This window comes from Lissotriton helveticus, chromosome 9 (genome assembly GCF_964261635.1).
Source record: "Lissotriton helveticus chromosome 9, aLisHel1.1, whole genome shotgun sequence".
Taxonomy (NCBI): domain Eukaryota; kingdom Metazoa; phylum Chordata; class Amphibia; order Caudata; family Salamandridae; genus Lissotriton; species Lissotriton helveticus.
In genome coordinates, this window is record NC_136070.1 from 565,914,554 (window position 1) to 565,942,371 (window position 27,818).

Below are 27,818 nucleotides of genomic sequence, written 5' to 3' on the forward strand. Positions count from 1 at the left end.
CTGGAATATCTTGTGTGCCTCTAGGATGGCTAGCAGGCACCTAATATTTCCTGCTATGTTGGCTGCCAGGATAAATCCACCTTGGTCCTTGTGCACTAAATTAGTCATGAAGGGCAAGAGGCGTGTGGCAAGGATCCAACTTCAGATCTTACAGTCAATATTAAGCACCGATAACGGTCGGTAAGCTGTCTTATCCTGCAGGGCTTTATTTGGTTACAAGATAGAGACTATTACAGCTTCCCTCGCAGTGTCTGGTAGAGAATATGTCTTGTTAGCCGCTTCATAGAGCTTTGGGAGATGGGGGTTAATTTGGTTGAGTCTGTGGAGTAGAACTCTACAGTGAGCTTGTCTGGGCCAGGGGTTTCATTGCGTGCCATATGTTTAATGGCAGCGGTGATCTCGTGGGTAGTTCGGTCCCACAGCCCCCCCCACCCTAGGCTTCTGCTTCATCTACCGTAATCTGCGGGATCCGGAGGTCGGCCAGGTATGTGTGCATTCGCAGCAGTTCATGTGTGGTCGAGTTAGTATAGAAGGCAGAATAGTAATCTACAAATATGTCAGTAATCTCTTCTGGTTTGTGGACTCGGACTCTCCCCTCGGTCGCCAACTCCAGGATGGCTAAGTCTCGCTTGTTGGGGTTGGCCGGCCATGCTAACAGTGAGCCCGATTTATCTCTTTCAGTGTGAGTTTTGTCAATATAGGCCTTATAGTCAAAGCATCGCAGTCTCTCCACATGCGTCGCTACTTCTTCCCTGGCGGCTGGAGCTCTGGGGATCCCGGTCGTCTACGTTCCACATCCTTCAGGTGGCCCTCTGCCCTCTCAATCTCAGTCAGTAAGGTCTGTCGAATCCCTTTGTGTTCAGAAATACAGTGCCCACCTGTCACGGCCTTAAAGGCGTCCCATTCTATTTGGGGGGTAGATGCTGTTCCCATGTTTTCTGCAAAATATTGGGCAATTTTGGTAATAATTGTCGCCAGGAAGATCTGATCCTCCAGTAGCTGTCTTTAGTTTCTATGTGTGTACAGAAGGTCTAGGGAGTGTCCATTAAAAGTGCAGCAGCACAGGGTTGTGATCTGAAATAGTGCGGTGTAGGTATTCAATTGTCCCAATGAGGGTGTATGTTCGGGTGGGAAAGGTATAGATCTAAGTGTACATGAACCTCATGGAGGCATGAGAAGGAGTAGCCCCCATCATGCGGGTTGTGCCGTCTCCAGGAGTCTATCAGGCTCCATTGCTGCTGCCAATCCAAGAACATTTCAGAAAATGTGGGTCGTTTTGGAGTCTCGCAGGGGGGGGGGGGGGGGGGGAGGGGGGTGATCGTCCAGCTGGGTGTCAGAAACACAATTGAAATCCCCACCAATTAATGTTGATATCATGAGCCATGTATCTAGGCGTTGTGATAGTGTTGCAAAAAAGGCACCCTGTTCAGTGTTGGGGGCATATAGGTTGAGCAATGTGTTAGATCTTTCCCCTCTAGGTGACCTCTTATGGCCACATATCTCCCTTCCGTGTCAATTATAGTATCTGTAAGTTGGAATGGGACCCCTGCACGTATCCATATAAGTGCTCCTCTGGCATATACAGAGTATGTGGTGAAGTATGCCTGTCCCCTCCACCGTCTCTTTAGCGCTTGACCCTCTGTAGCAACTACAGGAGTTTCCTGATGCTCAAACGAGCGTAATTTCTAATATTTATAGGTTTCCCCGTCTTCATTGCTTGATTTTGCTCACGAGAAAGTGTCACTCAGTCATTGAAATGTCACTCATAATAACACTGAAATTATGAAAATGTCACAAATAATTTGAAACCTTGGCAGCTATATGCATAGGAAAAGGACATTACTAGATTTACCATCTGCACAGGAAGTGACATCATTGCATTTCCCACTATTACAATTTATTTTTACTGTAAACGATGCCCACAGGGCTGCATTTTTTACAATGCAAAATCACTACTATTAAACCCTTTAGTGAAAAACATGGGAAATTATTAACTTTCTCCAAAATATTGCAAGAGTTAGAATAGTAAATAAGAGTCCTGGAATATTTGGGGGAGGGGGATTGCACTTTCCCCAAATAGTCTAGGGCGAGAGTTAGAGTAGTAAATTTAACCTCCCAGTGCCTGCACCTTTCACTGCTGCCCCGAGGATGCAGATTAAGGCAAGAAATACAAACATGCGCACTTCCCATCATCAATCTGCAGAGGAAGTGACATTTCTGCATTTCCCATCATCCTTCTACACAGGAAGAGACATTACTTCCTGTCTTCTCCCAATCAACTTTTCAGGGCCCCCTATTCCCTGGGCGGGCGCAGATAAGGGCGGGCGCAGATAAGGGTGGGCGCAGATAAGGGTGGGCGCAGATAAGGGTGGGCGCAGATAAGGGTGGGCGCAGATAAGGGTGGGCGCAGATAAGGGTGGGCGCAGATAAGGGTGGGCGCAGATATGGGTGGGCGCAGATATGGGTGGGCGCAGATATGGGTGGGCACAGATATGGGTGGGCACAGATATGGGTGGGCACAGATATGGGTGGGCACAGATATGGGTGGGCACAGATATGGGTGGGCACAGATATGGGTGGGCACAGATATGGGTGGGCACAGATATGGGTGGGCACAGATATGGGTGGGCACAGATATGGGTATTGCCTGTTTGAGCTCTTAAGGCCAGGAACAGCCTTGGGTCAGAACTCCTTTTCCACTGAAGCTTACAAGGTAGATAAAAAACGTGCCTCACCCAGCACCCTATGCTGCAAATCCCCACAATCACAACAGAGCTAGATGACCCACTCATAGCATTTGAACAACACATACCCAACCTCATACACACCCTCAAACTACAGAACTCACATTCCAACTCATGCTTATTAACACGCACTCCGCAATATTCCAGATATAGCAGGTCTCATCACCTACCACGAGCTTGGAGGTCTTTTTAATCACAGAAACAAGGTTCACTCGCACATCCTAGATGTTCTTCCCACAGGCTACACCATCCATATTGTGGACCACGGACATAAGAAAGAAGGAGTCTCACTGTCATCCATAAGTCCTCCTGGTCCTAGACAAGCAAGTAGCACTTAACCCTATGGTGCAAATGATGTGCAATTTTTCGCTTTATGCAACTTAGACCAACAAATGACATCTCATCTACAGACCTACTGGCCAAAATAAGGGCATCATTGATTAACTCTCTGATCTCACCACCTCATCCATCAGAAAAACTCAAATCACTCTCTTGGGAGACTACAACTTCCCAGAAAACATGAACTACAAAGAAAAAGGAACAAAAGAGATACACACACCCTCCTCCCCCTCCCCACCCAGTCTTCATCAGCACAGTCAAAGTGGTACAGTGAGTCACACAACCAGCATACTCCAAAGACCACATCTTTGACCTTGTCTTCTCAACTTAAAACAATCCAATGTAAACTACCAATACCCTTGAATTGGATCAAACACTTTGCCTTCCCTATCTCCCTGGTCAGTGGCCTACCTCCAAACCAAGGTTCAACAAATAAGACCAAACAAGATGTAGATTATCCCTCCTTCCTGATACTGCTGGACCTCTCAGCTACCGTCTAAAAAGGTGACCATCCCACCCTTATACAAACCTGAGTATCATATAGGAGAGAACCAATAATGCCCTTCATTGGTTCGCTTCCTACATTTGCAACTAACACCAAGATTGTGCACATGAGCAATCCAGGTCTCAGAAGATCCTACATTAACTGTGGAATCGCGTAGGATTCCATACTGTCTCATGTCATATTCAACCGCTACATGGAGCCACTTGTTGCTCTAATCTCAGATAACAGCATCAAGATTCACCAATATGCCAGCTGTATACAGATACGATTGCGCACACACATGTATACAGAGAGACACTCATAGCACCCTTGAAAGGTAAACTCACCGGATGCAGGTTCATCTTGCTCTGCTTCTACCTCCTGTTCAGAGCGTTCACTTCCGATAGTTTCTGTGTCTGCTTGACTGCGCCAATGCAAACCATGCCCTGTGTAGATAACAGAGAGGGTATTAAGCTTTACTTAGATTCATATACATTAAACTATCCTGTACTCCATAAGACCTGCATGTAACATACAACACAAACAATGTTCCGCCAGGAACAAGTCGCAATAGGTTGCGAGCTAGCTTGTTTACAGGGGATTAAAGCACCCCATTCAGCTGATACATCATAATGTTACAAAATAATCCAGAAAAGACAGAAGAGGACTTGCAAATAAAATTGTTTTGATGAGTATTAAGTGGAGGAATGCTCTCCATAGGATGTTAGCTGCATGTACCTATGGTCGTGCGTTTGTGTACAATGGTAGGTATGTGAAGGTATTAAGTTGCTTCTGTTCACTTGTTTGCAATGATTTTTATTAAATCAAGCAATAAAGATCTTATTATTTATGTAATTGTGGTTGTGTCGGTGTACAGTGCCACTTATGTGAACAAATTAAAGTGGGGTATTGCGTAGGATGATGGTTGTGTGGAAGGAGGTATGATAGAGTGTGTGCGGACATTTGATTGTCAGTATGTTGGTGTTTGTGTTGTCACCCACTTCAGTCACTGTGGGTGCCCCACCAACCCTTCGAGTTTTTTGCTCTGTCCCCTTCCCCACCCCTCAGAGCCCCGAGACACTCCCCCTTCCCTGTCACCTGTGTTTCACACGCCCTCTGCACCCACTTTTTGTGCATCTTGTCCCGCCTGCAGCCCCCAATGTGTCTCTCTCCCGCTTGCAGTCTGTGTGTCTCTCTGCCTTGCTCTTGCCAGACCCTAAGCCCACCCCTTTAGCACCTCTGTGTAACCCACGCTCAATTGCACTGCAGCCCCTCTGAGTGATCCCTCTGTATGCTCTTTGTGTTCTGCCCTGCTTTGTTCCACCACCCTATTGCAGTGCTTTTGGGTGCCTTCCCCCTTTATTTATTTTTTAGTGTTTTCTGCAGCACGAACATGACCTTGCGTAGGGTATCGGAGCGCTTTACAGTTGCATTTCCACAAACAAAACCTTATAAGTTACCAAGTCATCAGTTATTTTACCATGACCAGATCTAAACATTAAGCTTAAAAAACATATACAAGCCCACAATGGGTAAATGAACGACTAGAGGTAGCAAGACAACCGTCATGAGAAGTTCGTAGACAATAGTTATACTGTAGAACATTAAGGGAGATATTTCCTCATATAGAACGATTTTGCTTCCTTTTTGAATGCTGCGATGGATGGGATTCTTCTAATGTTAAGGGGGAGGGCGTTCCAGATTCTAGGAGCTCCCCCAGAGAACGCTCAGTCATAAGTTCTTTTCTTACAAAAGCGGGCCGGTTTTAGTAGTAGGTCTGCGTGACTCCTGGAAACCCGGCACCCTCCTGATAGAGTGAGTTTCTGGGCTAGGTAACCTGGTGTTTTGTAATGTATCACTTTGTGAGTGATGCATGCCAACTTGATTTGAATTCTTGTTTCGAAGGGAAACCGGTTGAGTGCTTTCAAATGAGGGGAGATATGGTCGAATTTTTGGGATGCAGATATTAGTCTTGTGGCTGCATTAAGACACGCTTTCAGTGGGGCTGTTGAGATCTTGGGGAGCCCGGCCAGAGTTTTACAACCATACTCTATCTTTGATATGATCAGTGCCTGAACTGCTATTTTGAGATCTGCTTTATTTAAGAATGGTTTTAGTTTTCCAAGGTAGCTTAAATGGAAACAGGCATTTTTTGCCATCGTGTTGATATGTGCTAACATGTTCAGATTTTTGTCCCGAATAATTCCCAGACATTTAGTAGAGTCAACAATCTTCGGAGTACACTTTAGAGCTGTGATTAGGTTGGTCCATTCTACTATATTTGATTTGCTTTTCTGGGGCGTAATCAGCAGGAATTCGGTTTTTTCAGGGTTTAGCTTCAGGTGGTTGATGGTTAGCCATTGGAGGGTTCTCGTTAGTGCCTGGTTCATGGCATTTATCTCTTCTGTCGATGTGACTCTGATGTACAGCTGAGTATCATTTGCGTACATGTGGAAGGAAATGTTTGCTTTTTATAATATATCTGGGAGTGGTTCTACGTATAGATTAAATAACGCCGGAGATAGTGTTGACCCTTGCAGAACTCCGATTGTATTTCTGGTTGGGCCTGACAGAGCTTGGTTGACAATACATTTTTGCGATCTGTTCTCAAGAAATGAACTAAACCATTTTAGGACTGTTCCATCTAGCCACATTCTGTTTTTCATGCGATGCAGTATTTTAGCATGGTTTACCGTGACGAAAGGTCCAGCAGGATTAGGAGACATGTTTTGTTGTGGTCGAGGGCAAGTAAAGCGTCATCCACGATGTGCAGAATTGCTGTTTCTGTGCTACGGTTTGGTCTGAATCCTGATTGGAAATCATTTAACAGATTGAATTCCGAAATGTGAAGACTCAATTGTTGTTGGACACATTTTTCCAGTACTTTCACTAGCATGGGAATGTTTGTTACTGGTCTGAAATTGTTGGCATCAGAGGGGTTCTCTGTTGGTTTTTTTAAGAGTGGAATGACTTGACCAGTTTTTAGTTCAAATCTATTTTATTTTGAACACAGCGTTAAGCCTACAACCTCGTGTCGAGGCCGGCCGCGTATGATAGATCTCTTTGAGTTCAGTGCCGGAGCGGCCGGGGAAAAGGCTTTAACACAGCGCCTTGCCTACAACCCTCTCAGGAGGGCCGGCCGCATGGCTTAGGGATGCAGTGTCGAAATGCTTGTCGTGGGCAGGAGTGTAGTCGCTTTAGCAAGTAGGATATGTGAAGGGCGAGTAGCCCAACTGTCTCTAACTGCCCAACGGGGCGCAACCGTCTCAAAGAGAGACAAGTGCCAGAGTGGCAAGCAGGAAGAAGGAAAGTAGGAAAGACGGAGAAGCCTTAGGGCAGATAGAGAGGGGGGGGGAGATAGAATGGCGGGTACAGGCAGCATGGCGGAGGACAGCTTGCAGGGGGGCGTGCGTGTTTGCAGCCGCAGCTGTGATGTGTATGGTGGTCAAGGATGCAGTCTGGCCGGGTCTCTAGGGACAAGTGCGTCCTCGAAGAGGTGAAGAGCGCGGAGTCTAGTGGGCATGTGTCGCGCATATTCCACAGAGCAGAGGCGTCGCACCAAAGGCTCCCAGACCGCCTTGAAGCGCGTATCCCGCGCCTGTAGACATGCCGTAAGTAGCTCCATCGCTAGGACCTGCCAAAGGCGCACAAACCAGGAAGCTATGGGTGGCGCCTCCACTCGCTTCCAGTACAAGGCGATGAGTTGTTTAGCGGCACCTAGCATTTGGAGTGTGAGGATCCAGTCGCCGCGAGTGAGTGCCTTGAGCGCAGCAGGGCGTATGCCAAGTAGGATCGTGCTCACTTCTTCGGGCAGAGGGAACCCCAGCACCCCTTTGATATGGCTTAGCACCTCCTTCCAGAAAACAGTAAGGGTCAGACACGTCCACCATATATGCACAAAGTCACCAGTCGCAGACTCACATCTCCAGCACATCGGGGAAGCGTTGGGGAACATCCGGCTAAGGCGGAGAGGGGTGTAGTACCATTGCGTAAGCAGTTTGTAAGCGTTTTCCCTCTGTGGGATGCTGCGATATACCTTGGGTATATCCCGCCACAGTCTGTTCCATTGGGAGGGGTCGATGTCCGTGCCCGACGCTAATTGCCATTGCCTCTGATAGGGATGTGCAGGCGCCAATGTAGGGTGCTGCAGTATGCAATATATTTGGGAGATCAGCCTCTTCAGTCCCCCGAGGGAGCGCGCCAACTTCTCAAAGGGCGTGTATGCTCGGATAGCCGCTTGGTACATTTCGTCGCTTGCAGTCCAGTGGCATAGCTGAGCATGTTGTAGGCTAGCCTGTAGCAGCACCCGAAATTCCTCCCTGCAATCTTTCCAAGTTTTGGGCAAGCCCTCAAGGAAGAGGTCTCCAGCTACTCTACAGTCCCCTTGAGTCCATTTATCAAACGCCCGAGTCCTGTGGGCAGGGGGGAACTGCGGGCTCCCCGCTATCGGGGTGTGTGGGGACGGGAACGTGGTCAGACCTCTGGTCACGGCTACGCTATCCCAGATGTCCAGCACAGTTTTTGTGGGGACTGCAAGGTATGCGCTTCTGGAGCGCGCCGCCCGCGGGAGCCAGCGTAGGTCCCATATGGTACGGCCAGTGACCGCCCGGTCCATGTGGAACCAGTGCTTATCGCTTTCGCGTGTGCCCCATTCCACCACGAAGCGGAGATGTGCCGCCCAGTAATAATGCACCAAGTTGGGGCATGCCAGGCCTCCTCTGTTTCTAGGTTCCATGAGGACCTTTTGCGAGAACCGGGGGCGCTTCCCACCCCAGATAAAGGACGTGATCTCGCGCTGGAGGCTCCGAATACAGTGAGGCGGTATAGGGGTGGGCAGACATTGGAATACGTAGAGGATGCGAGGGAGGATCGACATTTTAACTGCGTTAAGGCGCCCCAGCCAGGAGATCATCAGAGGTTTCCATTTCCTAAGGTCCTCCAGCACTGCCTTGCGGTATTCCGTCCAGTTCACTGAGGACCAGGAGTCTAAGTGGGGGGTAAGGGCGAGGCCCAATTATCTAATGTGGCTCTCCGCCCATTGATAGGGCACAGCCTCCTTCAGGGAGAGGACGTCCTCGGTAGGCACAGTGAGGTTGAGTGCCCAAGATTTAGTATGGTTTATTTTGAGACCCGACGCCCGTTCATATAGACAGAGTACGTCGTGGACCGCTGGTAGAGACGCACGAGGATGTGTGAGGGTGAGGATCAGATCGTCCGCGAAGAGCGCCACCTTATTGACCCTCCCCCCATGGGCTATTCCATGTATTCTGGGGTCACGTCTGATCAGCGCCGCCAGGGGCTCCACTGCCAGGGCAAACAGGAGTGGCGAAAGTGGACACCCCTGCCTCGTGCCTCGGTGTATCGCCAGCGGTGATGTTAACTGGCCATTTACCCTGATCCTGGCCTGCGGTCCCAGGTATGGGGCCATAATACTCGCTATCATTTTGGGGCCCAGGCCCAGCTTCCGGAGGACCTCCTTCAAGAAGGTCCAGTCCACCCGGTCGAAGGCCTTCTCTGCGTCGAGCGAGAGAAGGCAAGCAGGGATATCCCAATGTCGCACCTTGCCCACCAGGTGGGCCAGTCTGCGCACATTGTCGGCCCCTTGCCGGTCTCGGATGAACCCCACTTGATCCGGATTCACCAACCCCGGCATGTATGAGTCTAGTCGCTTAGCCAGGATCTTGGTATAGACCTTCAGGTCGGTGTTCAAGAGGGCAATAGGCCGATAGGAGGCACATAGCGCAGGATCCTTCCCTGGCTTCGGTATTAATGCGATCTCCGCCATTCCCATGTCGGGGGACGGACCCACCGTGTCCGAGAAGGAGTGGAACAGTCTCAGCAGCTGAGGGCGAAGCTGGGTTTGGAAGACTCGGTAGAAGGATAGCGGCAAGCCATCGGGCCCCGGGGTTTTCCCCATGGGGAGATCTTTAAGAGCCGAAGAGATCTCATCTTCTAGTATGGGCTCTTCCAACTCCGCTGTTTGGATTGGCGATAGGGGGGTCCCCTCAAAGTCAGCGAGGACGGCGGCTCGCGCCTCCGCTGATGTAGGTTCCTCCGCATATAGGGAAGTATAGTAGGCCACAAAGGCGTCCTGCTTGGCTCGCTCAGTGACGGCACATGTGCCATCCTGATGTCGTAGATTAGCGATATGAGCTCTAGCTGTCCGTGCCCTCAGTCGTCCCGCCAGCTGTCTTCCCACTTTATCCCCCCCTTCGTAGTATTTTTGTTTCAGTGCTAGAAGGGAGTGTTCTGCCTTGTTGGTGCGTATGAGGCGAAGTTGACCCCTGAGGTTCGCCAGCTTCCTTCTGGACGCCAGCGAGGACCGTTCTCTGTCCTGTGCCTCCGCCTGTTTGATCTCGCTTGCCAGATCGGCCTTCAGCTTACAGGCCGCCCTTCTTCTCGCTATCGCCAGGGAAGTGATGTGCCCCCGTATGGTGGCCTTAAAGGCATCCCACACCACCGGAAATGGCGTCTCCGGGATATCATTGAGAGCGAAGTACGATTCTATGGCTTCCCGAATGTTGTCAACGTCTGCCGGGTCTCGAAGGACGCTCGGTGGGAGAGTCCATCGTCGCTCCCGGGGGGCGCGCGCCATTGGGTCCTGCAACAGCAGTTCCACATGCGCATGGTCCGATAACGAGATATCGGAGATGGTGACCTTCAGCGTGTCCCGCGCCAAGTCTAGAGAGGTGAAGAGGTGGTCAATGCGCGAGTACGTTCGGTGGGAGTGCGAGTAGAAGGTATAGTCACGGACTCCTGGATTATGGTACCTCCACGCATCTACTAGCCCTAAGTCCGTAATCTGCTCCTTCAGTGTGGCCGACATTGCGCCCGCGCCGCTAAACGCGGTGTCCCCACGATCTATGTCTGGGTCCCACACTAGGTTGAAGTCCCCGCCTAAGATTGTGCGCGGCGTGCCAGACTGAAACTGTTCCCGTAGGAGTGTCTGGAGAAACTTATCTTGCGACTGGTTAGGGGCATATACATTGCCTAGAGTGTACTGTGTTCCTCCCATCTGTACTGTGGCCCGAAGGAAGCGTCCGTCTCCACTCTTGTAGGGTTTTGTGGATCCCCGCCTAAAGCCAGCTCTGCATAACATGGCCACCCCCGCCGTTTTAGTGTCAGCCGACGCCCAGAATTGTGTGAGGTACCTGGGATGCGCCATGCGTCCAGTGTCTCCCCGCAGGAGGTGCGTCTCCTGAAGGAAGACAATGTCAGGGGAGTGTTGAAGGAGGTAGCGCCACACCTGGTTCCGCTTGTTGGGGGAGTTAAGTCCTTTGACATTAAGTGTCAAGACTTTGAGAGGTGCAGGAATACTCATCGCCATGACACTAAGGGGGTTAAAGCCGCCTCATCACCCCGCATCCCCCACCCCGTCAAGCAAGGGGGGCTCGCCTCTCCCACCCACCGCGATCGCGCAGGCACCACCAACAGCCCCCAGTTCGCCACACTACACAACTGGAGAGGGGACCAGATAAAAGGAAAGGTCGAGCGAGAAGTAGGAAGAATAGAACAGGCAAGAAAAAAGGGAACACAGAGAAAGTATATAACCACAACAGGCCAACGTGGCCGTAGTACAATGTCCCAGGTTCCGGGCATCCTCTACCCGAGGGTTTGGATGTACTCAGGAATGTCACTTCCTAGGGGACAAAGAGTGGGGCGTCCTTGTCAAAGAAATGAGTCTCAGTTGCCCCGAGGCCCGTCCGCCCCGCTGCTCAAGGTTGATTCGGGGGTAAGTAGCATAGAGGCAGTATAGGGAGAGTCGTGTCATAGCAGCCAGTTCAGCAGTGTTAGGCCCCAACGGTTAGGACACCATTCCCGGACCATCGGGCTGTCGGATTCGACCTTCGTGGGCGTCCACGGGAGAGCAGCTGTGAGCCGTTGCCTTCCAAAACAATCCCTTTCCCATCAGTGCCTCGTTAGGGCCACCCCCAGTATCCTGCCGGCCCCACTTGCTGACGCGGCGGGCTCAGGTGTCAAGGATGCACGCTGCCTAGTACGCCTGGGCACATAGTTGCAGAGGGGCCGCAGACATGCAGGCGTCTTCTAGTTACTCTGCAAGGGGCTCAAAGTCTCAAAAAATGTCCGATGCATTGATATGGGGTGTGACAACGTTCTCCCCGGTGGTCTTGGAGCGCCGAGGGTCCGGGGCCGGTTTTGTATGGGTCGGTTTGAGATAGTTCACGGAGTGTGGGGCTCCAAAGTTTGTCCCTCGCAGTCGTCTTCAAGGGAGCGGATGTGTTCTATGATGTCCTGCTTAGCCTGGGACATGGAGCCTGCATCCATCGGGGGAGATCGGCGGCGTCGGGTCACCGTGGTCCAGTCGGGTCAGGCCGGGAGCCTCTCTGGGCGGTTGGTGCGGGCGGGGCTGCGTTCTGGGGATACCGAGAGTCTAAGCAGCTGTGCCGCCTCGTTGTAGGAGCGGATGGCTTTACGCTTGCCTTCCCAACGGAAGATGAGAGCAAAGGGATGTCCCCACTGGTAGGGGATTTCGAGGGCCCGCAGCTTCACCGGGCGGAAGACTTTCCGTCTGTGCAGGGTGTTGGGGGCCAAGTCTTGGAAAATTTGAATCTTGTGGTTTCCATAACGCAGGTCCTGCTTGTCCCTTGCCGCTTTCAAAATGGCCTCCTTCTCCGTAAAATAGTGCACTCGGGTTATGATGTCTGGGAGGAGACCCGACTTGCCTCCCGCACCGAAGGTTCGGTGAGCACGGTCCAAGAGCGGAGGGGGGGCTTCCTTGTTGCCCCGCACCTCGTGCAGGAGTTGCGCCACGTAGGCCATGGTGTCCGTCCCTTCTTCTCCGAGTGGCACACCCAGTATGCGGAGGTTGTTGCAGCGCCCCCTATTTTCAAGGTCTTCCTGTTTAATCTGGAGTTCGATGTTCTGCTCTTCCAGGGTTGCCACTCTCTGCCACAGCTGTTCCATGTCTTCAGTGCGCGTGTCCACCAGCTTCTCGAGTCCGTCGACCCTGTCCCCCAGCTCTGTCACGTCGTTACGCAGTTCTTTAACGCACGATTGCACCTCCGATCTCAAGGATCCTATCTCAGACTTCAGGTCTGCCATGAAAGAGGACATGAAGGCTTGTGTCACCGGCGGGGAGTCAGCAACCGGTGGCGGCACTTCTTCAGGTGGCGCTGCTGCTCCTGCCTTGCCCCACATGGCAACCACCGAAGTGCCCTTGGAAGTCGCCGCCTGGTCCATCCTGCCTCCTCTTCCGCGGGTCATGGTCCGTCCTAAACGTAGCACTCAGCCACCCAATGCGTCGCTCGTCGCTGTTGGCGCAGCACCCCCCTGGTGCTGCAGTAGTGCGGTGGCGGGTCAGGACACCACCAGTCGACCTCCCCCGTGTCGAGCGCCTCTTCCCGCGCAGTCCTGTGTCGCCCAGAGAGTGGTGTGTTTAGGCCCGCTTCTTCAGGGAGTCGCAGGGTGACCTCAGTACTCAATAGGGCCACTACGGGGGTCAGCCCTCACCTCGAGTTCGGGATGCTGCGTCGTTTGCCCCCTCCACTAGTGACGGTGCCTCTCAGGAGTGGCTGGGGTGCGAGCCGCCGCCCCACCTCCGTTGCTTCCCCTGAAGGGCAGCCGGGTCCCAGGCCCCCTGAATAGATAGAGGGGTACTCACGTTTTGTAGGGACCTCTCACCCCCGCCTCGGGCCGGTCCACTAGGCCGCAGGGGTACAGTCTCCAACAGGCGGCGTGGGTCGTCCAGCCAGCCGCCCGCTAAGTCTCTGCCAGCAAGAGGGCTCAGGCTACACACTCCCGCAGCACTGGTCCGGCGAGCGAGGAGAGTGGCGCCCGATCCGCCCTCACGGCCTTCCAGGCGGCAACGAGCGCTCCAGAATCCGCTCGGAGGCCGGAGGGCAGGGACCTAGGCCAGCGCGGGTGCTCCTGCAGGATCGGCTGGGCCAGGCACTCACCAAAGGTTCCCACAGGCTGCAAGGTCGGGCGCTCTGGGTGCAGATGCCAGTGGGGGGAGCCAAGATGGCGGGCGAGACCCCGTCCGGGAGCGCAAGATGGCGGGCAGCTCCTCCGGTGCGCTAAGTCCCAGCGCAGCGGCTCAGGGCGCCGTCACGGCACCAGGCAGCAGGTCAGTGAGGGTCCGCTGGGCACAGTTCACCGGGGCGGTCTTTCAGTAGATACTAGTTCCGCAGTCGTGTGGCCGGGAGCCGCCCCACCCCCGGCGCGGCCTTGCAGCCACACCAAAGCCGGGTCCTCGCGCAAGGTCAGCAGCCGGGTCAGCAGCCGGGTCAGCACCACGTCCCCGCCCAGGGGCCACTTCGCCGCCAGTAGCTCCGTCGCCGCTGTCCGCTGGTACCGCGGCGTGTCAACCTCAGCCGGGGTCCGCCTCAGATAGTCCGGCTGTGCCGCCAAGCTTCCTCTAGCTCTGTGCGCCGCCCTCCAGAGAAGCGAGGCCAAGGCGCGGAGGGAAGATGGCCGCGGTGCTCCGGCAGCCGGACTGCCGAGTCTTCAATCGCCCCCGGTATTGATTCCTGCACCGGAGCGGTCGCTGTGCGGATCTCCTCTCCTTCAGGGGCCTGACGGATATCAGGGTCTCTTAAAAAGCCCCCGAATAACGCTAATAATCGCTTAATAAGGCAACGGGGCGACGGAGCTCACTCGAGGTGCGCCCGTTTACATCGCCGCCGTCTTGACCAGTTTTTAAGCAGACCAATATTTGGCCTTGTGTCAATGAAGCATTTATGACCCTTGTCCATGACGGGATTGGCAGGTGGTTTTTTGAAGACCAACACTTTGCAGGTAAAGGATTGTTATAGTGATTGTTAGGTTTAGAGGTCAACATGATCTTTGCAATGTCTAGTTCACTGACCAGCTTAAACCCTGACCTTTGAGCATTGTTTTTTGGTTTTTCTAATTCTAGTTGAAACTGTTGATCCTCTAAAGTACCCTTATCGCATTCAATGTCTTTGGCTGCTTTTTTGAGCTCCCCCTCCAGTGAATTTGCTTTGTCTGTAAAGAAAGAGGAGAAATCTTCACTATTTAAGATTATTTTTGTAGAGACTGGTGCCGATTTGGCAGATTTATTGGATTGTTCTTTTAGTAAATCGAATAGTTTCCTTGGTCTGTTTACAGCATTATCCAGTTCTTTCCTGAAAAAGTCTTTTTAGATTTTAGAATGCTTTTATTATAGCCTTTCCTGGACTGTCTCAGTTGGGTTAAGTGGAGCGATGAAGGGTGTTGTCGCCATTTACGATCTGAAAGTCTCAGTGACCTTCTTTCTTCATTAAGGGCACTAATAAACCCTACAACCCCTCTGTATGTCACTGCCATCTCTGGAGCCACCCTCTTTCTAATGACTATGTGCGTCCCTTTTCAACCCTGCTGCATCCCCTTCCATTCGGTGTTGATCCCTCAGCCCTCCTACAGTCCTTTGTCTACACCCACTAAGCCTACTGCACCGACAAATGCAATTGATCTGGCTTGTAACTTATTGTGCCAGTCAAACGGTTTTTGTCAATTGCTTTACAAAAAAATCTCTAAATGTTTTCAAACACCAATAGAGGTGTTTTTTCTTCAAAAAACAATTGGAGCTAAGGACCTGGGGTGAAATAGACTACAGTGTGAAGCTGGTATTTCTTGTCATGGCAAGTCTGGAGGATTGAAATGTCATTCACTTGTCTCCCAAGAAACTCTCTGCAGAATAACAAAGAACAAAAACCAGGCAGCCACAATGAGCTTAAGCTTTTCAAAGCACACCCACCTAAAACTACAAATAATATTCGTCCATTGGCTACAAATGGGACCCAAAGATCAAATTCAAGGCCCTCTGCACCGTCCACAAAACATATAGAATCACAGTCCCAGCTAACCAGCAAATAATGGCAGCACATTTAAAATCTTAATTTAACAACAACACACCTGATTAAACAACAAGCCATCAAGAGGCTAAAACACAGAGGCAGATACTTGGCAGTAGAATCACACAGAATGTAAAACGTCTAAAACAAAACTCTGGTGCAGACTCTACCCACAAGCAGTTGACAAGTGTCTGAAAACAGATATTTAAACTTGCCATGAACAGCAGAGTACAGAGGTTGGGATTGAAGAATGGTTCCCACCTCATCCAATTGAACTCTAACGTACCCATCCCTGACATGGTACGTCATCATGCAGGGAATGAGGTCTTATTCTAAAGCAATAACTGAAAGTGAAGTGCAGCACATATAAAATCTCTAAAAAATAGAGGCACAGGGCACGAAAACATCACTTCTCAGTAAAAACAGAAATGTTTATTTGTTATAGATTAACATGTTGTATATACTTCAGCCATCTAATTCTTCAGCTTGGAATAGCATCTAATTTTGTGCTGACATAGATGAACATATATAAGTGAAAGTGATAAATTACCACATTGTGTTTGCCACTCCTGATTATAGACTTGTACTTACTATTCATACAGAGCAGTTTGCGTGATATATTAGATTGCCTTGGACAAATGCAGTTTTTGCCTTTCTGCAGAAAAACTAAACTATTGTGAACTACTGATGTTGTATTGTTACTTTTGCTTTTTTTTTTATTTCATTCCAGAGACTACACCTTGTTGACCAGAGACTATCAAACTCAATGTCCTTAGATACTCAGGTAAGGGTTAATGCCCAATATGCCATGTCAAAAAAGTTCAGGTCAATGTTGAGAACTCTCCTCCAAATTCGACTTTTTAGTTTTTTTTCCTCAGTACGGACTCACAGGGATTTTGGGACCCAATGATAAAGATTTTGGGACCACAAATACCAGTTTCACAACTCTTCAAGGCTGAAGGAATAGGTGCAGCCCCGATTGTTCCCCACTTTTCCTTACTTTTTTGGTTATTGCCTTTTCTAGCTTAAAAGCTGGCTCCTGCCATCTTTTAAAGCTTGAAGCACTTAATATTTATAAATTATTGAAGGATGAAGTACGTCTAGGCAGTGCAGTCGAGGTGTAGGGTAACTAAGCGAACATAAGAATTAAGAAGCCCAACTCTATCCATGGTTAACTGGAGATTGACCCAAACGCCCATTCACCTCCTGCACAAAGAGGAAAACGATTACGGTAACAGGCGGGACCGGCTCTGTAAACCTGGTCTGCTGCGGTGGCCACATGAGTGGAAGAGAGGAATACTGTAGAGCAAGCACTGAACCAAAGCCGAAAGGATACCGTTGGCTGCCGGGCTAGCAAAAACTGTCAGCCAAGTGCTACTACACAGCAAGGTAATTTCTATGAGGCACTGCCAAGTACTAGCCATCTCTGATGAATGAGAGCAGCCCAAGTGGACAAAGAGTTGAGCACAGAACCTGCATGAGACATGAGATGCACTCAGAAGTGGAAAAATAGACCTGCTGTACACTAAGCAATGCAGTCTGCATGATGATAGATGAGCTCAATGTCTGGATGGATTAATACCCAAGAGAACCATTTTGCTTCAGGGCACGAGTATAGGGGAGCAGATGAAGAGAAAAGCAGACATGTGAAGCCAATGATGAGTTAACCAATCTAAGGTGCACCCACTTCCAGATCAATTCTTGGGTGCATGATATGATTTGTTGGTCACACCCGATCTACGCTGGTGGCCACCCTCCTTTCCCACCTGGACATAATGAGGACTGATTCGAGAACCGGTGAAACATACTTCTAGACATTAAACACTAAAAACTAGATCTTTTAGTACTGAAGCAACAAGATTCATATAAACAACCAGATCCCAAGGAGAATAAGAGCTGCCGTTGATGACCTGAGAGAGTAAGATGGTGCGGACACAAACTTAATTTTAAGTTGAACCTAAAAACAATAAAAGATACTAAGGAGTTACTGAGGGCTTGTTGTGCAGGTAATTAAATAGATAATCAGATGCGATTCATCCAAGGCATCATCCACTCAACTACACAGTATTGGATGCACACAATGACAAACGGGAAGTAAACAACAGTAGAAGACTTGAAACAAAGGCAAGAAGCCATGTGCAAGTTCAGAAGATACAACTAAGTGGTCAGACCTGTGAATAGTGGGAATATTAAAAAGAATGGAAGAAAGAAAAATTGGAGGCTTTCTAGAAAATTACCTCGGGGACTTGATAGTGTCAAGTAAGCTATCATGATGAATTATGATTTAAAAAGCATACAGTGCCCTTCAAGAAACACTGAACTGGAGGCACTCCCTAGCACAGCAACTGGAAAAGTACTGACTAATAAGGACAGCCTACTACCAACTAGTGAAACCTGCAGACTGGTATGGAATGGAATTACAACTGAGCTAGATCCACTTCTTCCCACACTACACACAAAAGACACAGCAGAAGAGAATACAATTAAAAGGTGTGAAACTAATCTGAGCGCTATGAAACAACTACAAAGTGTGTTTTACAGCAAAATTAAAGGTGACACAAGGAAAAAAAAGATTTTTTGGAAACCAGTAGCAAGCATGGGGTTGAATGAAAAAGAAGACTAATTACTGGAGGATTCTGAGGCACACATTCCATAGGAAGCAATGCTGATAGACAGATCAAAAAAGGAAGAAAGGGAGGCTCAGGAGGAGAACCCGGCGACTGGGCCTTTAAAACAACCTAGCCAACTGAACTAGAGAAAGGATGAAAGATGCACAAATCTGGTTAGAACTGGTTTGAAGATAAAGCTAGTGTTGATCTGGTAGTGCATGATGCGGAGGGGGGGGGGGGGGAGAGAGGTAATTGTCAATCATCATGTACTGATTTTCCTTTCACCGGAGGATGAAGGGAAAAATCAGTATCAAACATTGTGCCCTAAACAGATGATCACAAAGAAGAGCTGCCTCACTTTTAAGACTCTGTGTAAACAGGGGAAGAAAGTACTTGGAGCAGGGACTGGCCAAGATGCATATTAAAATAGGAAGCTCACTACATTGTGAATAAGCTAAACAAGCTTCATGGGAGAAAGCATAGGACGGTGATATGATGTGGAGGTTAGCGCTCTTCTAAGTTGGGGGATAGCTTAGTAAACGTGATAGGAAGACTGATATATAAGACAAAAGAAAGTGGACTGAAGCAATAAGCTGGGATGGGGAGTTTCACACTGGATAACAAATATAGACCGTATGGACTGTAAGACCTAGAATGGCAAAGTACTGTGAGACAAGGGGGAACTAGTAACATAATAAAGAGACACACATTATCATATAGGACTTGTTGCTGCTACAGGAGCCAATTGGTGGGCTTGAATGATATTGCCTATGTAGAGCGCGGTACCTGCTTCTGGCACAATAAGGGTTTGATACAGGAAATTAGTCAGGCTGTAAGGAGGGAGGTGTCACCCGTTTTCAATTCAAAGGGTTTACACAAACCTCAAAAAGTGCTACATGTGGTGCTGTGACAGGAACTCAACAGTAACGTCAATCTATATTACACCAATGCAATCTTTGAGATTTCTACAATAAACACCAAGTTTACGACTAAGCATTCTCAGTGGAAGACTGGTTTTGGGAAGGACATCAAGGAGATTATGGACGGTTACCCTGACCAGTCAACCAACCAATAAAGTAACACATCCATTTACATAAAGGTGGGCAAATGTGTGAGTGGTAAGGGCTTGAGCAATGCAAGTACAGAGACAAATGAAGGTGAGAAATACCCTTTTTACCCATATGAACACAGGTTATTCTACAGACTGGATTAAGTGCTCCTCAGGAGTGCTAATATTCACCTGACCCAGGAGACAGCTTTTCTCTCCATGGTAATATTTAATCATATATCAGCAAATATGGCATGGAGGGGAAAAAGGATATGCAGAGGGTCAATGTCTGGTATCGTTCTGAGAAAAATCTGTCTCAGCAATTAGGATTGTTAGTCCACGGTTATATTGAAAACAATAATCAATGGACTCGGACGCAATGCCAGTGAAGGTATTTTAAAGCTGGTCATGAGGCTACTTGATGCCACTACTCAGTGCTGAACTATGAAAGAACAGAAAGTATTGGAGAACAAACATGGGGTTGGAGAAGGTCTTTCAGTTAGATCCAGCTTTGCCTCCACTGCGGAAGCCAGTTCTGTCATCTCTCCAGCCATCCAAAGTGTGTTGCAGCTGAAGGAAACCATAGGACTACTAGAGGTAACCAAAATTATGCGAGAGCCTTTAATGTTTTCATAGTCCAGTCTGTTTTCATAGTCCAGTCTTGTATAAGAGCTCTTAATTTAGCGATTACACATAGTCAAGTCTGTTTTCATAGTCCAGTCTTGTATAAGATCTCTTAATTTAGCGATTACAAACACCTTATGTAAATCTTCAAGAGAATCCATAACCACCTGAATGGCAAAGAACGACTGTTTCAGCGATTCTTTCTATAAGCATACAAGAATTTTGAAGGCATCACCTTGTGGCAAGTCAATGGTGTTGTAACGAACCTGGAACGTTAAGAAATTGTTTGTTCCAACCACCCTAGGTCATCTTAGAATGACCACATATGAAGGATTCCAAGTTGGACAGTTGAAGTAGGAGAGCTGTAGGGTGAGGCTTCTTCCATGGTTGGTGCCTTATTGAAATAAAGTTATACTACTACTTTGGATAGGAGTTTTGGATCATTGGAGATCTTAATACTGGCGATGAGCGCGTGTGAGGAGACTGGCATCCCTTGGCACCAATCTCTCCTGAACCCACTGCTCAGAGAAAAACTCACAACGTGGGGTAAGACTATTTGCGTGTAGGTTTAAAGAAGATTTATCCCAACGTTTAGGTGGATACAGTACGAGACATTTTGGTAACTGGTCAGGCATTCTGGTCACTTTCGGGATTGCAGGAAATGATAGGTTGATTTGCTACTTTTAACTTACTAATGGTTGCTGTGGCTCGTGTGAGTGTGCTGGACTAGGCTTCTGATTCCGCTCATTGAATTGTTTGACATGCATTCCAAGCAAATCGCCTCCAAACACTTGTGCAGAGTGATGAATACCATGCTTGTAACACAAGCTCCAATTCCTGCAGAGGACGTCGCTGAAGCATTTTTGTCTGTTACTTGCTTCCTTGTGGTGAGCATTTACAGCAGTTTTGTGCTCACTATTCATGTTAGAAGGTTCCTATGTTGATTGGCACACCTTGTTTTACTGATCAATTACAGCCAAGTTGCAGTCACTGTTCACAAAGGAAGGATCCTACAGTGACTGGCACAGTGACTGGCACACCTTCTCTAGCCAATCACAGCAGTTTTGTGATCACTGTGCATGAAGGAAGATCCTATGGTGATTGGCACACCTTGTTTAGACAGACTCATCATAAGTTGCATGTTTTGGCTGTACGGTGGTAGGCACGCCAAGGGAACAAAGTGCTTTATCCACAATGTTAAACTACACAAGTGTTTTTAGGAGGTGATAGGCACACCTGTGGGTTAACTATTGCACTGGGAACATTATCTAGACAGTACTAGACACATTTTTAAGACATCCTTGCTGTTCGGTCTTTCAGGATTAAACTACTTGTACTGTCACCAGTTTTTCTGTCTGAGAAGTCTGAACCAATTATATCGTGGAAGAACCTTTTTGATTCATATTCGGTTGCCATTGGAAGGGAAAAAGAGGGTGATGGCTAGGAAACAGGTAGTGCTGCTCCAACATTTGTGGGTGGAGGGGCGTAATATTTATGATAGTCTAGAGACCTACCTAATGCAGATGAGAACACAGATATGTTTTTTGATATGCCAGTTCTGATGCTAGAGAAGCATTTTGAAGCAAGAATTAATATAGTGTTGGAGCGTCATAAGTTTCTTTTTCACAGAACACAAGGGAAGGATGAAAGGGTAGAGGGGTTGGCCTAATGGCTAAGGCGCTCGACCTCGGACCTGGGGATCTGGGTTCGAGTCTCGGTAACGACGCCAAAAACCCCCTGTGATTCTGGGCAAATCACTTAATCTCCCCGTGCCTAAAATGAAAGTGTGTCCTCATGTAACGTAACTGGTGCTGTGTAAAGCGCTCTGATGACTGATTCGGTTCGGTTCTAGTTCGTGCTATATAAAACTCTGCAAAAAAAAAAAAAAAAAGGGTTAGGAATTCTATAGCTTGCTTACGAACTCTGGCTCATACCTGTGAATTTGATCCATTGACCGACTCTCTTGTTAAGAGACCAATTGTCTCTTACTAACAATATAAGAGTCCAAGAGAAATAGCTGGCCAAAAATCCAGATCTGAGGGAAGCTATTGCTATTGTAGAGGGGCAGAGAGTACAAACACATGGGTACAGGAGATGTGGGTTGTGCCTTCCACATCACAAGATGATGCGAAAGACCCTGATGTGTGTGAAATGGTAGGTGAAGTTGGTGCTAAAGTGTGGTGTACAACGGAATAGTATCAGCAAAGATGGTTTGTTTACCAAAATTATGTTTTATCGCTGTGGAAACCTTGGCCACTCATCGAATAGTACACAATGTTATTCCAGGAATTCAGTGTGCAGAAGAGGTGGTAGGACGGGCCATTATGCGCGAGTGTGCAAAGGAGAGATAAGTCAATCCCATAGTATGGATTCAGTCATTGAGGATGTAAGATGGTGTTGACTATAAAACCTGATCCAAGTGAAGTGGATGTAGGTCCTTTACAGATGCCAGTTTCTCATATCAGACTGAATGACAGATGTGGTGGTGTTGGCGGATTCGGGGTCACCATATACAATGGTGGGTGACCAGAATTGGGAGAAAGTTTGGGGGTGGAGGAGTAACCCTGTCTCCACCGGGTATAAATCCAGTGAGCTATGGGGGTCCAATAACTTTTGAAGACTAAGAAACTGTGGTGAAAGTGTATTTTACGAAACAAGGGGATGACTTGCTGGGGTGGCAACACCACCGTGAAATTGGGAAAACTCTTAATCCCAATATTGTGCATCCGGTCATGTCAGTATCATTGACGCAAAGCAATGAGGACATTGTTTTGAAGTTTCTCGATGTTTTTAATAACAAGTTGGGCGGTCTCAAGATTTTCAACCGGAAGATCATTCTGAAGAAGAATGCAGTCCTGTGTGTTCATAAAATGAGGGAGGTTTCTAATCTCATGCTTGAACTATTAAAGCTGGAGACTGACAGGCTGATGAGAGAGGGGATAATCAAGGAGATAAAATCTTCTAAGTTACTTGCACCATTTGTGCTAGCATCTAAGGATTGGGGGAAACAAGTTAGCATGTGTGTTGATCTTCGTGATCTGAGCAGACATCTATGTGTGAATCGTCAGCAACTTCCGAATATTTCTGAGACCTTGTCCTTGCTAGGTGTTGCAGATTTTTGGTGTGGTAGATCTTTCATCTACCTATCACCAGGTGAAGTTGCACAAGGAGTCCAGGCACTTAACTTAATTTGTAATGTGTCTGGGAGCGTATTAGTTTGTGAAGATGCCTTTTGGGCTGGCATCCACAGTGGCATGTTTCCAGAGGATTATAAAGTAGGTGCTTGATGGTGTTAACAATACTCTTTTCTTCCAGGATGACATCTTGATTCACGGGAAGCATTGTAAAGAACATGATGACATTTTAATGAAAGTTTTGAGAAGGCTGGCTGAAGCAGGATTGACGTTAAAAAGTAAAAGTGCAAGTTCAGAGTTACATTTGTTTCTTATTTGGGTCACACTATTTCGGAAGAAGGAATCGAACCAAAAGCAGAATTGGCTAATTCCATTATTAAGACACCAGAATGTGCAGACAACGATCAAGTGAGGTCTTTCCTTGGTGACGCCGAATTCTATTAGAAGTTCATACCAATTTCTCCGCATTGGCTCAGCCGATCAGAATGTTATTGAGGAAGAATGTGCAGTTCGAATGGTCTGATTGCGGGACAGCTTTTCAATCTGTCAAAAGACATATCAGTGTGTTGCCTTCATTAGGACATTTTGATGCAACGAAAAGAACCACATGTCCTCAGGCATGTGTGTGCGCAATCAGAAACTTTAGGTTTTATCTGTAGGGGATACCATTTATTGTTCGGTTTGATCACAGCGCATTGGTTCATGTGTTTTCTACCAGAAAGAATGATGAACTAACTCCTTGCATTAAAAAGTGGGTCGAGTAATTGAGTGACCTCAATATCCAAGGTGGAATACATCCTGGGTTCATGTCATGTCATGTCAAAGGTTCTTATATAGCGCCTTTTCACCGCAAGGTCTCAAGGCGCTTGCTTTGGGAACCCGTCCTGGCTTTTCCCTGCGAGATAACCCGTACTGGGCATCCCCAAGGTGAAAGCCAGGCATCCCACCGCGGGGGGGCCGTAGTGGAGATTAAGCAAGCTATTGCCCAGAGTAGCAGAGTGTGAACCCGTGATTCGAGTGGGCACCGAAGCGAGAATTATCAAGTCCGTGGACATTTGGGCTCAAGACCCTGCCGCGTCGGGAATTGAACTCTGGTCCCGGGTCTGACCTCTGCTTCAGGGTCTGCCTCCTCTAACCAGTGAGCCACACTTCTCCACTGCCATTCAAAGAATGTGGTTGCAAACTGTCGCGTTGTACAAGAAATGGGGAACTGGGAAGCAAGTTGTTGGGTGTGGAGTCTGATCAAACTCTTACGGTCAGTTGGATTAGTGAGTATTTTGCAGGAGAGTGAATAGAAGTCTGAAAGAGGTAGATAATGTTACGAGTAAACTCATGGAGTTCATGGTCAAGGGCTGGCTGTATTACAAAGCTCTTTCAGAGGAATTGAGGCGGTATTGGAATGCGAGGCATGAACTCAGTTGGATTGAGGGAGAGTTGTACAGGGGCAACAGGTTAATTCCACTTATGGCAATTAGAGAAAAGATAGTCAACCTAGCACATGAGGGTCACTTAGGGAGGAACCTCAATAAGTCCAGGGTAAGGGAGTGGTATTGGTGGCCTGGCCTGGTTAGTCAGGTAGGTGTTGTCAAGGAATGCGATTTGTGTGCAAGGAATGATAAAAGCAAAGTTGTCTGGAAGGCTCCATTATCTCTGCTTGAGATACCTGTTGAACCAAGGGAAAAATTGGGATTAGACTTTGCTGGTCTGTTCCGTCTTTTACCCCAGAATGAAAGTTATGTTATTCTTATGGTGGATTACAGGTCTAAGTGGGTTGTGACAAAGTGTGCGAGTCCATTGACACCAAAGTTGTAATCAACTTTTTGAAGAAGAAATTTCTCCTGGAAGTAATTCCACTAGAAATCATTACTTATAATGGGTGTTCAGTTAACCTCCCATGAGATGCAGGAGTTTGAGTAGTTTGTTCATTAAGCACCTTTACACAGCCTTTCATTCTCTTTCCTCAAGCCAATGGTCTAGAGGAGCGTATGAACGGTATGGTCAAATCTTGTGTGCAAAGAGCTGTTGAGACAAGAAGACCTTTTCCTGAGGTACTGAATGTGGTGTGTTGGGCTCACCGGAAAGCACTCAGTTCTGTCACATCCAAATCACTGTTCTTCTGGATGAGGGGTTGTGTTGGCAATAGTAAGTTGAACCCAGCATGGTTGTGTGGAAAGGAGAGTAGAATGGAGCAAGTGCAAGATGAAGAGATGAGTGAGATCATAAGGAAAGGCTGGTGGCTCAGCAGAAAATATAAAGAGATTTATTGGTGTTCTTATGATGTAAGGAATTGTACGAAGAATAAACTGTAAGAGGTTGGGGACGAAGTTCTGGTGAGGAAACCGGGGTTTGTAAGGAAGGGGGGGATCAAATGAACATGGGTCCTTAAGTGATGAAAAACCTTCTCAAGCTGAACAATGGAGATGTATGGAGCACATCTCAGTTAGTGAAATCTCATGCTTTTAAGTCTATGCAGGAGTCAAAACCCAATGGAAGCACTTCTGGCCTGGGCTGTCAAAATAACAGTGTGGCTGCTGACTCAACACCTCGACATACTGGAAGAGGTCATGCAAAACCTAAGCGGTAAATGATTCTGCTGTACCAACATCATGCACAGGTTAATATGCACATAATGGTCTGCCTGTTCTTGGATGTAGAACTTTTGAAACTGGTACTTTTATGGTTGTCCTACGTGGAGTCCAGTTGCACTTTTTTATTTTTTTAGATTTCAAAAATATTTTTGTACTTATCTTTTTCTTTTTGTTATTATTTGGTTGCATGCATTTATAGTTTGGGGATGGATATGCGGTGTAATGAACATAGAATGTTAAAGAACTGTTTGTTCCAAATATCCTAGATCATTTTAGGGTGACCACATATGAAGGATTCCAAGTCGGACAGTTGAAGTGGGAGAGCTGTAGGGTGAGGATGCTTCCTGTGAGAAGCTGGCCTGGCATATACTGTCCACTAGTTATAGTGGGTACCTTGCACCAGTCCAAACAGCCCTTATTGATGATAGGTTTAAAGACAACCTTCATTGAAAGCTATCCCAGTGGTAGCTATGGAGAGGGTACCTTGCACCAGTCCAAACAGCCCTTATTGATGATAGGTTTAAAGACAACCTTCATTGAAAGCTATCCCAGTGGTAGCTATGGAGAGCTGCCTTCAGGCTAAGTCTTGAAGGAGTGTAAAGCAGCTTGGTTTACCAGATTATAACCTTTTGAATGACCAAATGAAAGGAGAACCACACAAGGTATATATAAAATATATGTATTTATTACTAAACATGCTCTACTAACTTCTTTATCAGATTAGAGAACAAGATACACAATATCAACACACAACGCAAGTAAATAGCACAATATAGAATGGGCCCCAGGGAGGGACCAAACCATATATTAAGAAAGTGGGATAAAAACCATGACTTGACTAGACAGTGCCGAGAGCACATAGAATCGCTGGGACCCCAAGGAACCACCCTAGGTAGTGTCACAGGGGACCCGCGGGGGACGCGTGCAGTGTGAGAACACAGCCGCAAGCTCCGTACAATCCTATGGGAAAGTCGCAGTTAGAATTTTAAAGATTAGGGACACTTCGGAGAGGACTTGGAGCAAACCCTTTTAGACTTAGAAGGTTCTAAGGCCAGCACCCATGTGAGCACCGGAATACTCGTGGTACCTCACCCAGGGAAGCCGGGTGCATAGGTGCCAAATGGTGTTGGGAATCGTCGCTGTTTTTAATTGCGAGTTGCTGCAAAGTGCTGCTGCCATGGAAAGGAAAAGTGTCCGGTGTGATCCAAGCCTGGATCGGAGATGTGAAGAACCTGAAAGCAGAGGGGAGAGAGTCTGGGTCACTTCAGGGTGACCAGGGGCATGGTAGACCAATGACCACCAATGTCAGGTGTTTGAGGTGCGATGAGGTGAAGCTGGACTCCGCTGCCACGGGGACCAGGAGTCGTCAACCAGAGTCCGCAGGCGAGCTGTCCCACGAAGGATGTAGAGTGCTAGGGGTATCGGTGTCTGGATCAGAGACCAACAAGCCTTGGCAACAGCAATCCACGCAGTGAGAGTAAAATGGCTTTAGGATGGACCAGCAAGGTCCAGGTGACTCTCCAAGCGATGGAGAGTCAGGGCACGTCTAGAGCAACCAGGTAAGCCCGTTCAGAGTTACAGTACCCTTCTCAGGGACCCAAAAGTCGACGGACAAGGGATCGCGAAGGGACCTCAAGAGGAATCACTAAATACCAGCCCACGGGTCACTGGTGGAGTGTAGGCCAGTAATCTTTGGTGGAATCATTGCTCGGGGTCTGGACTACAAGTAGCCCAATTCACAATGCCTCAGGGATCGCCAAGAAGCATATGCAGCTGCAAATGATCACAGTGTCCAGGGGTTCGGGTTCCACAGTCCCCACGAGGGCTATGGATCTCAGGTTTGCTGTGAGCACGGATCGGCCTCGGCGAAGCTTGGAAACCCACCTCCTGTGTTGCAAAGTCTTCGGAGTCCTTCAGGAGCTGCGTAGTTGCAAACCGGACAGATGCGTCTTTAGTGCCTGCCTTGCAGGGGAGTAACTCCTTTACTCCAATGGAGATTCTTCGGTCACTTCGGTCATCCAACGAATTGGAGATAGCTGAAGTTCTGGGATTCTGTAGCAAAGTTTCGTCCAGGTAAATCTAAGGTCCTGTAGTCAGGGGTTCCTACTTTATACCCAAGGAAGGGGTGGGACAAACTCTGGGGACCCACCTATGGGAGGTTCAGGGTAGAGGGGTGGTTACACCCATATCCTTTGTCAAGTTTCGCGCCAGAGCAGGGACAGGTAGCCCTGCAACCGGTATGAGCTGGACTATGCACAGGGAACCCAAATGTGCCCCAGGACAGACATCAAAGCACTCTTGGAGTGCACCCACCCTGCCCTAATACACTATAGCCTGTCTGGAAGGTGGTTACACCTCCCTGTGACAGGAAACGTATTGTCCAGCCTCCCCTGTCGGAGTTTCATCCAGCAGCAGGAGGCCAGATTCGTGTC

General features: G+C 48.2%; 1 protein-coding gene across 1 annotated transcript in view; it reads right to left on the reverse strand.

The window, feature by feature from the left end:
* BSCL2 (BSCL2 lipid droplet biogenesis associated, seipin) overlaps window positions 1-27,818 on the reverse strand; it is a 142,278-nt gene that overhangs the window by 44,350 nt on the left and 70,110 nt on the right. The window contains exon 9 of the mRNA XM_078660485.1: window positions 3,915-4,013. Coding sequence (XP_078516611.1) covers window positions 3,915-4,013 — 99 coding nt within the window. The remainder of the gene's footprint in view (window positions 1-3,914; window positions 4,014-27,818) is intronic.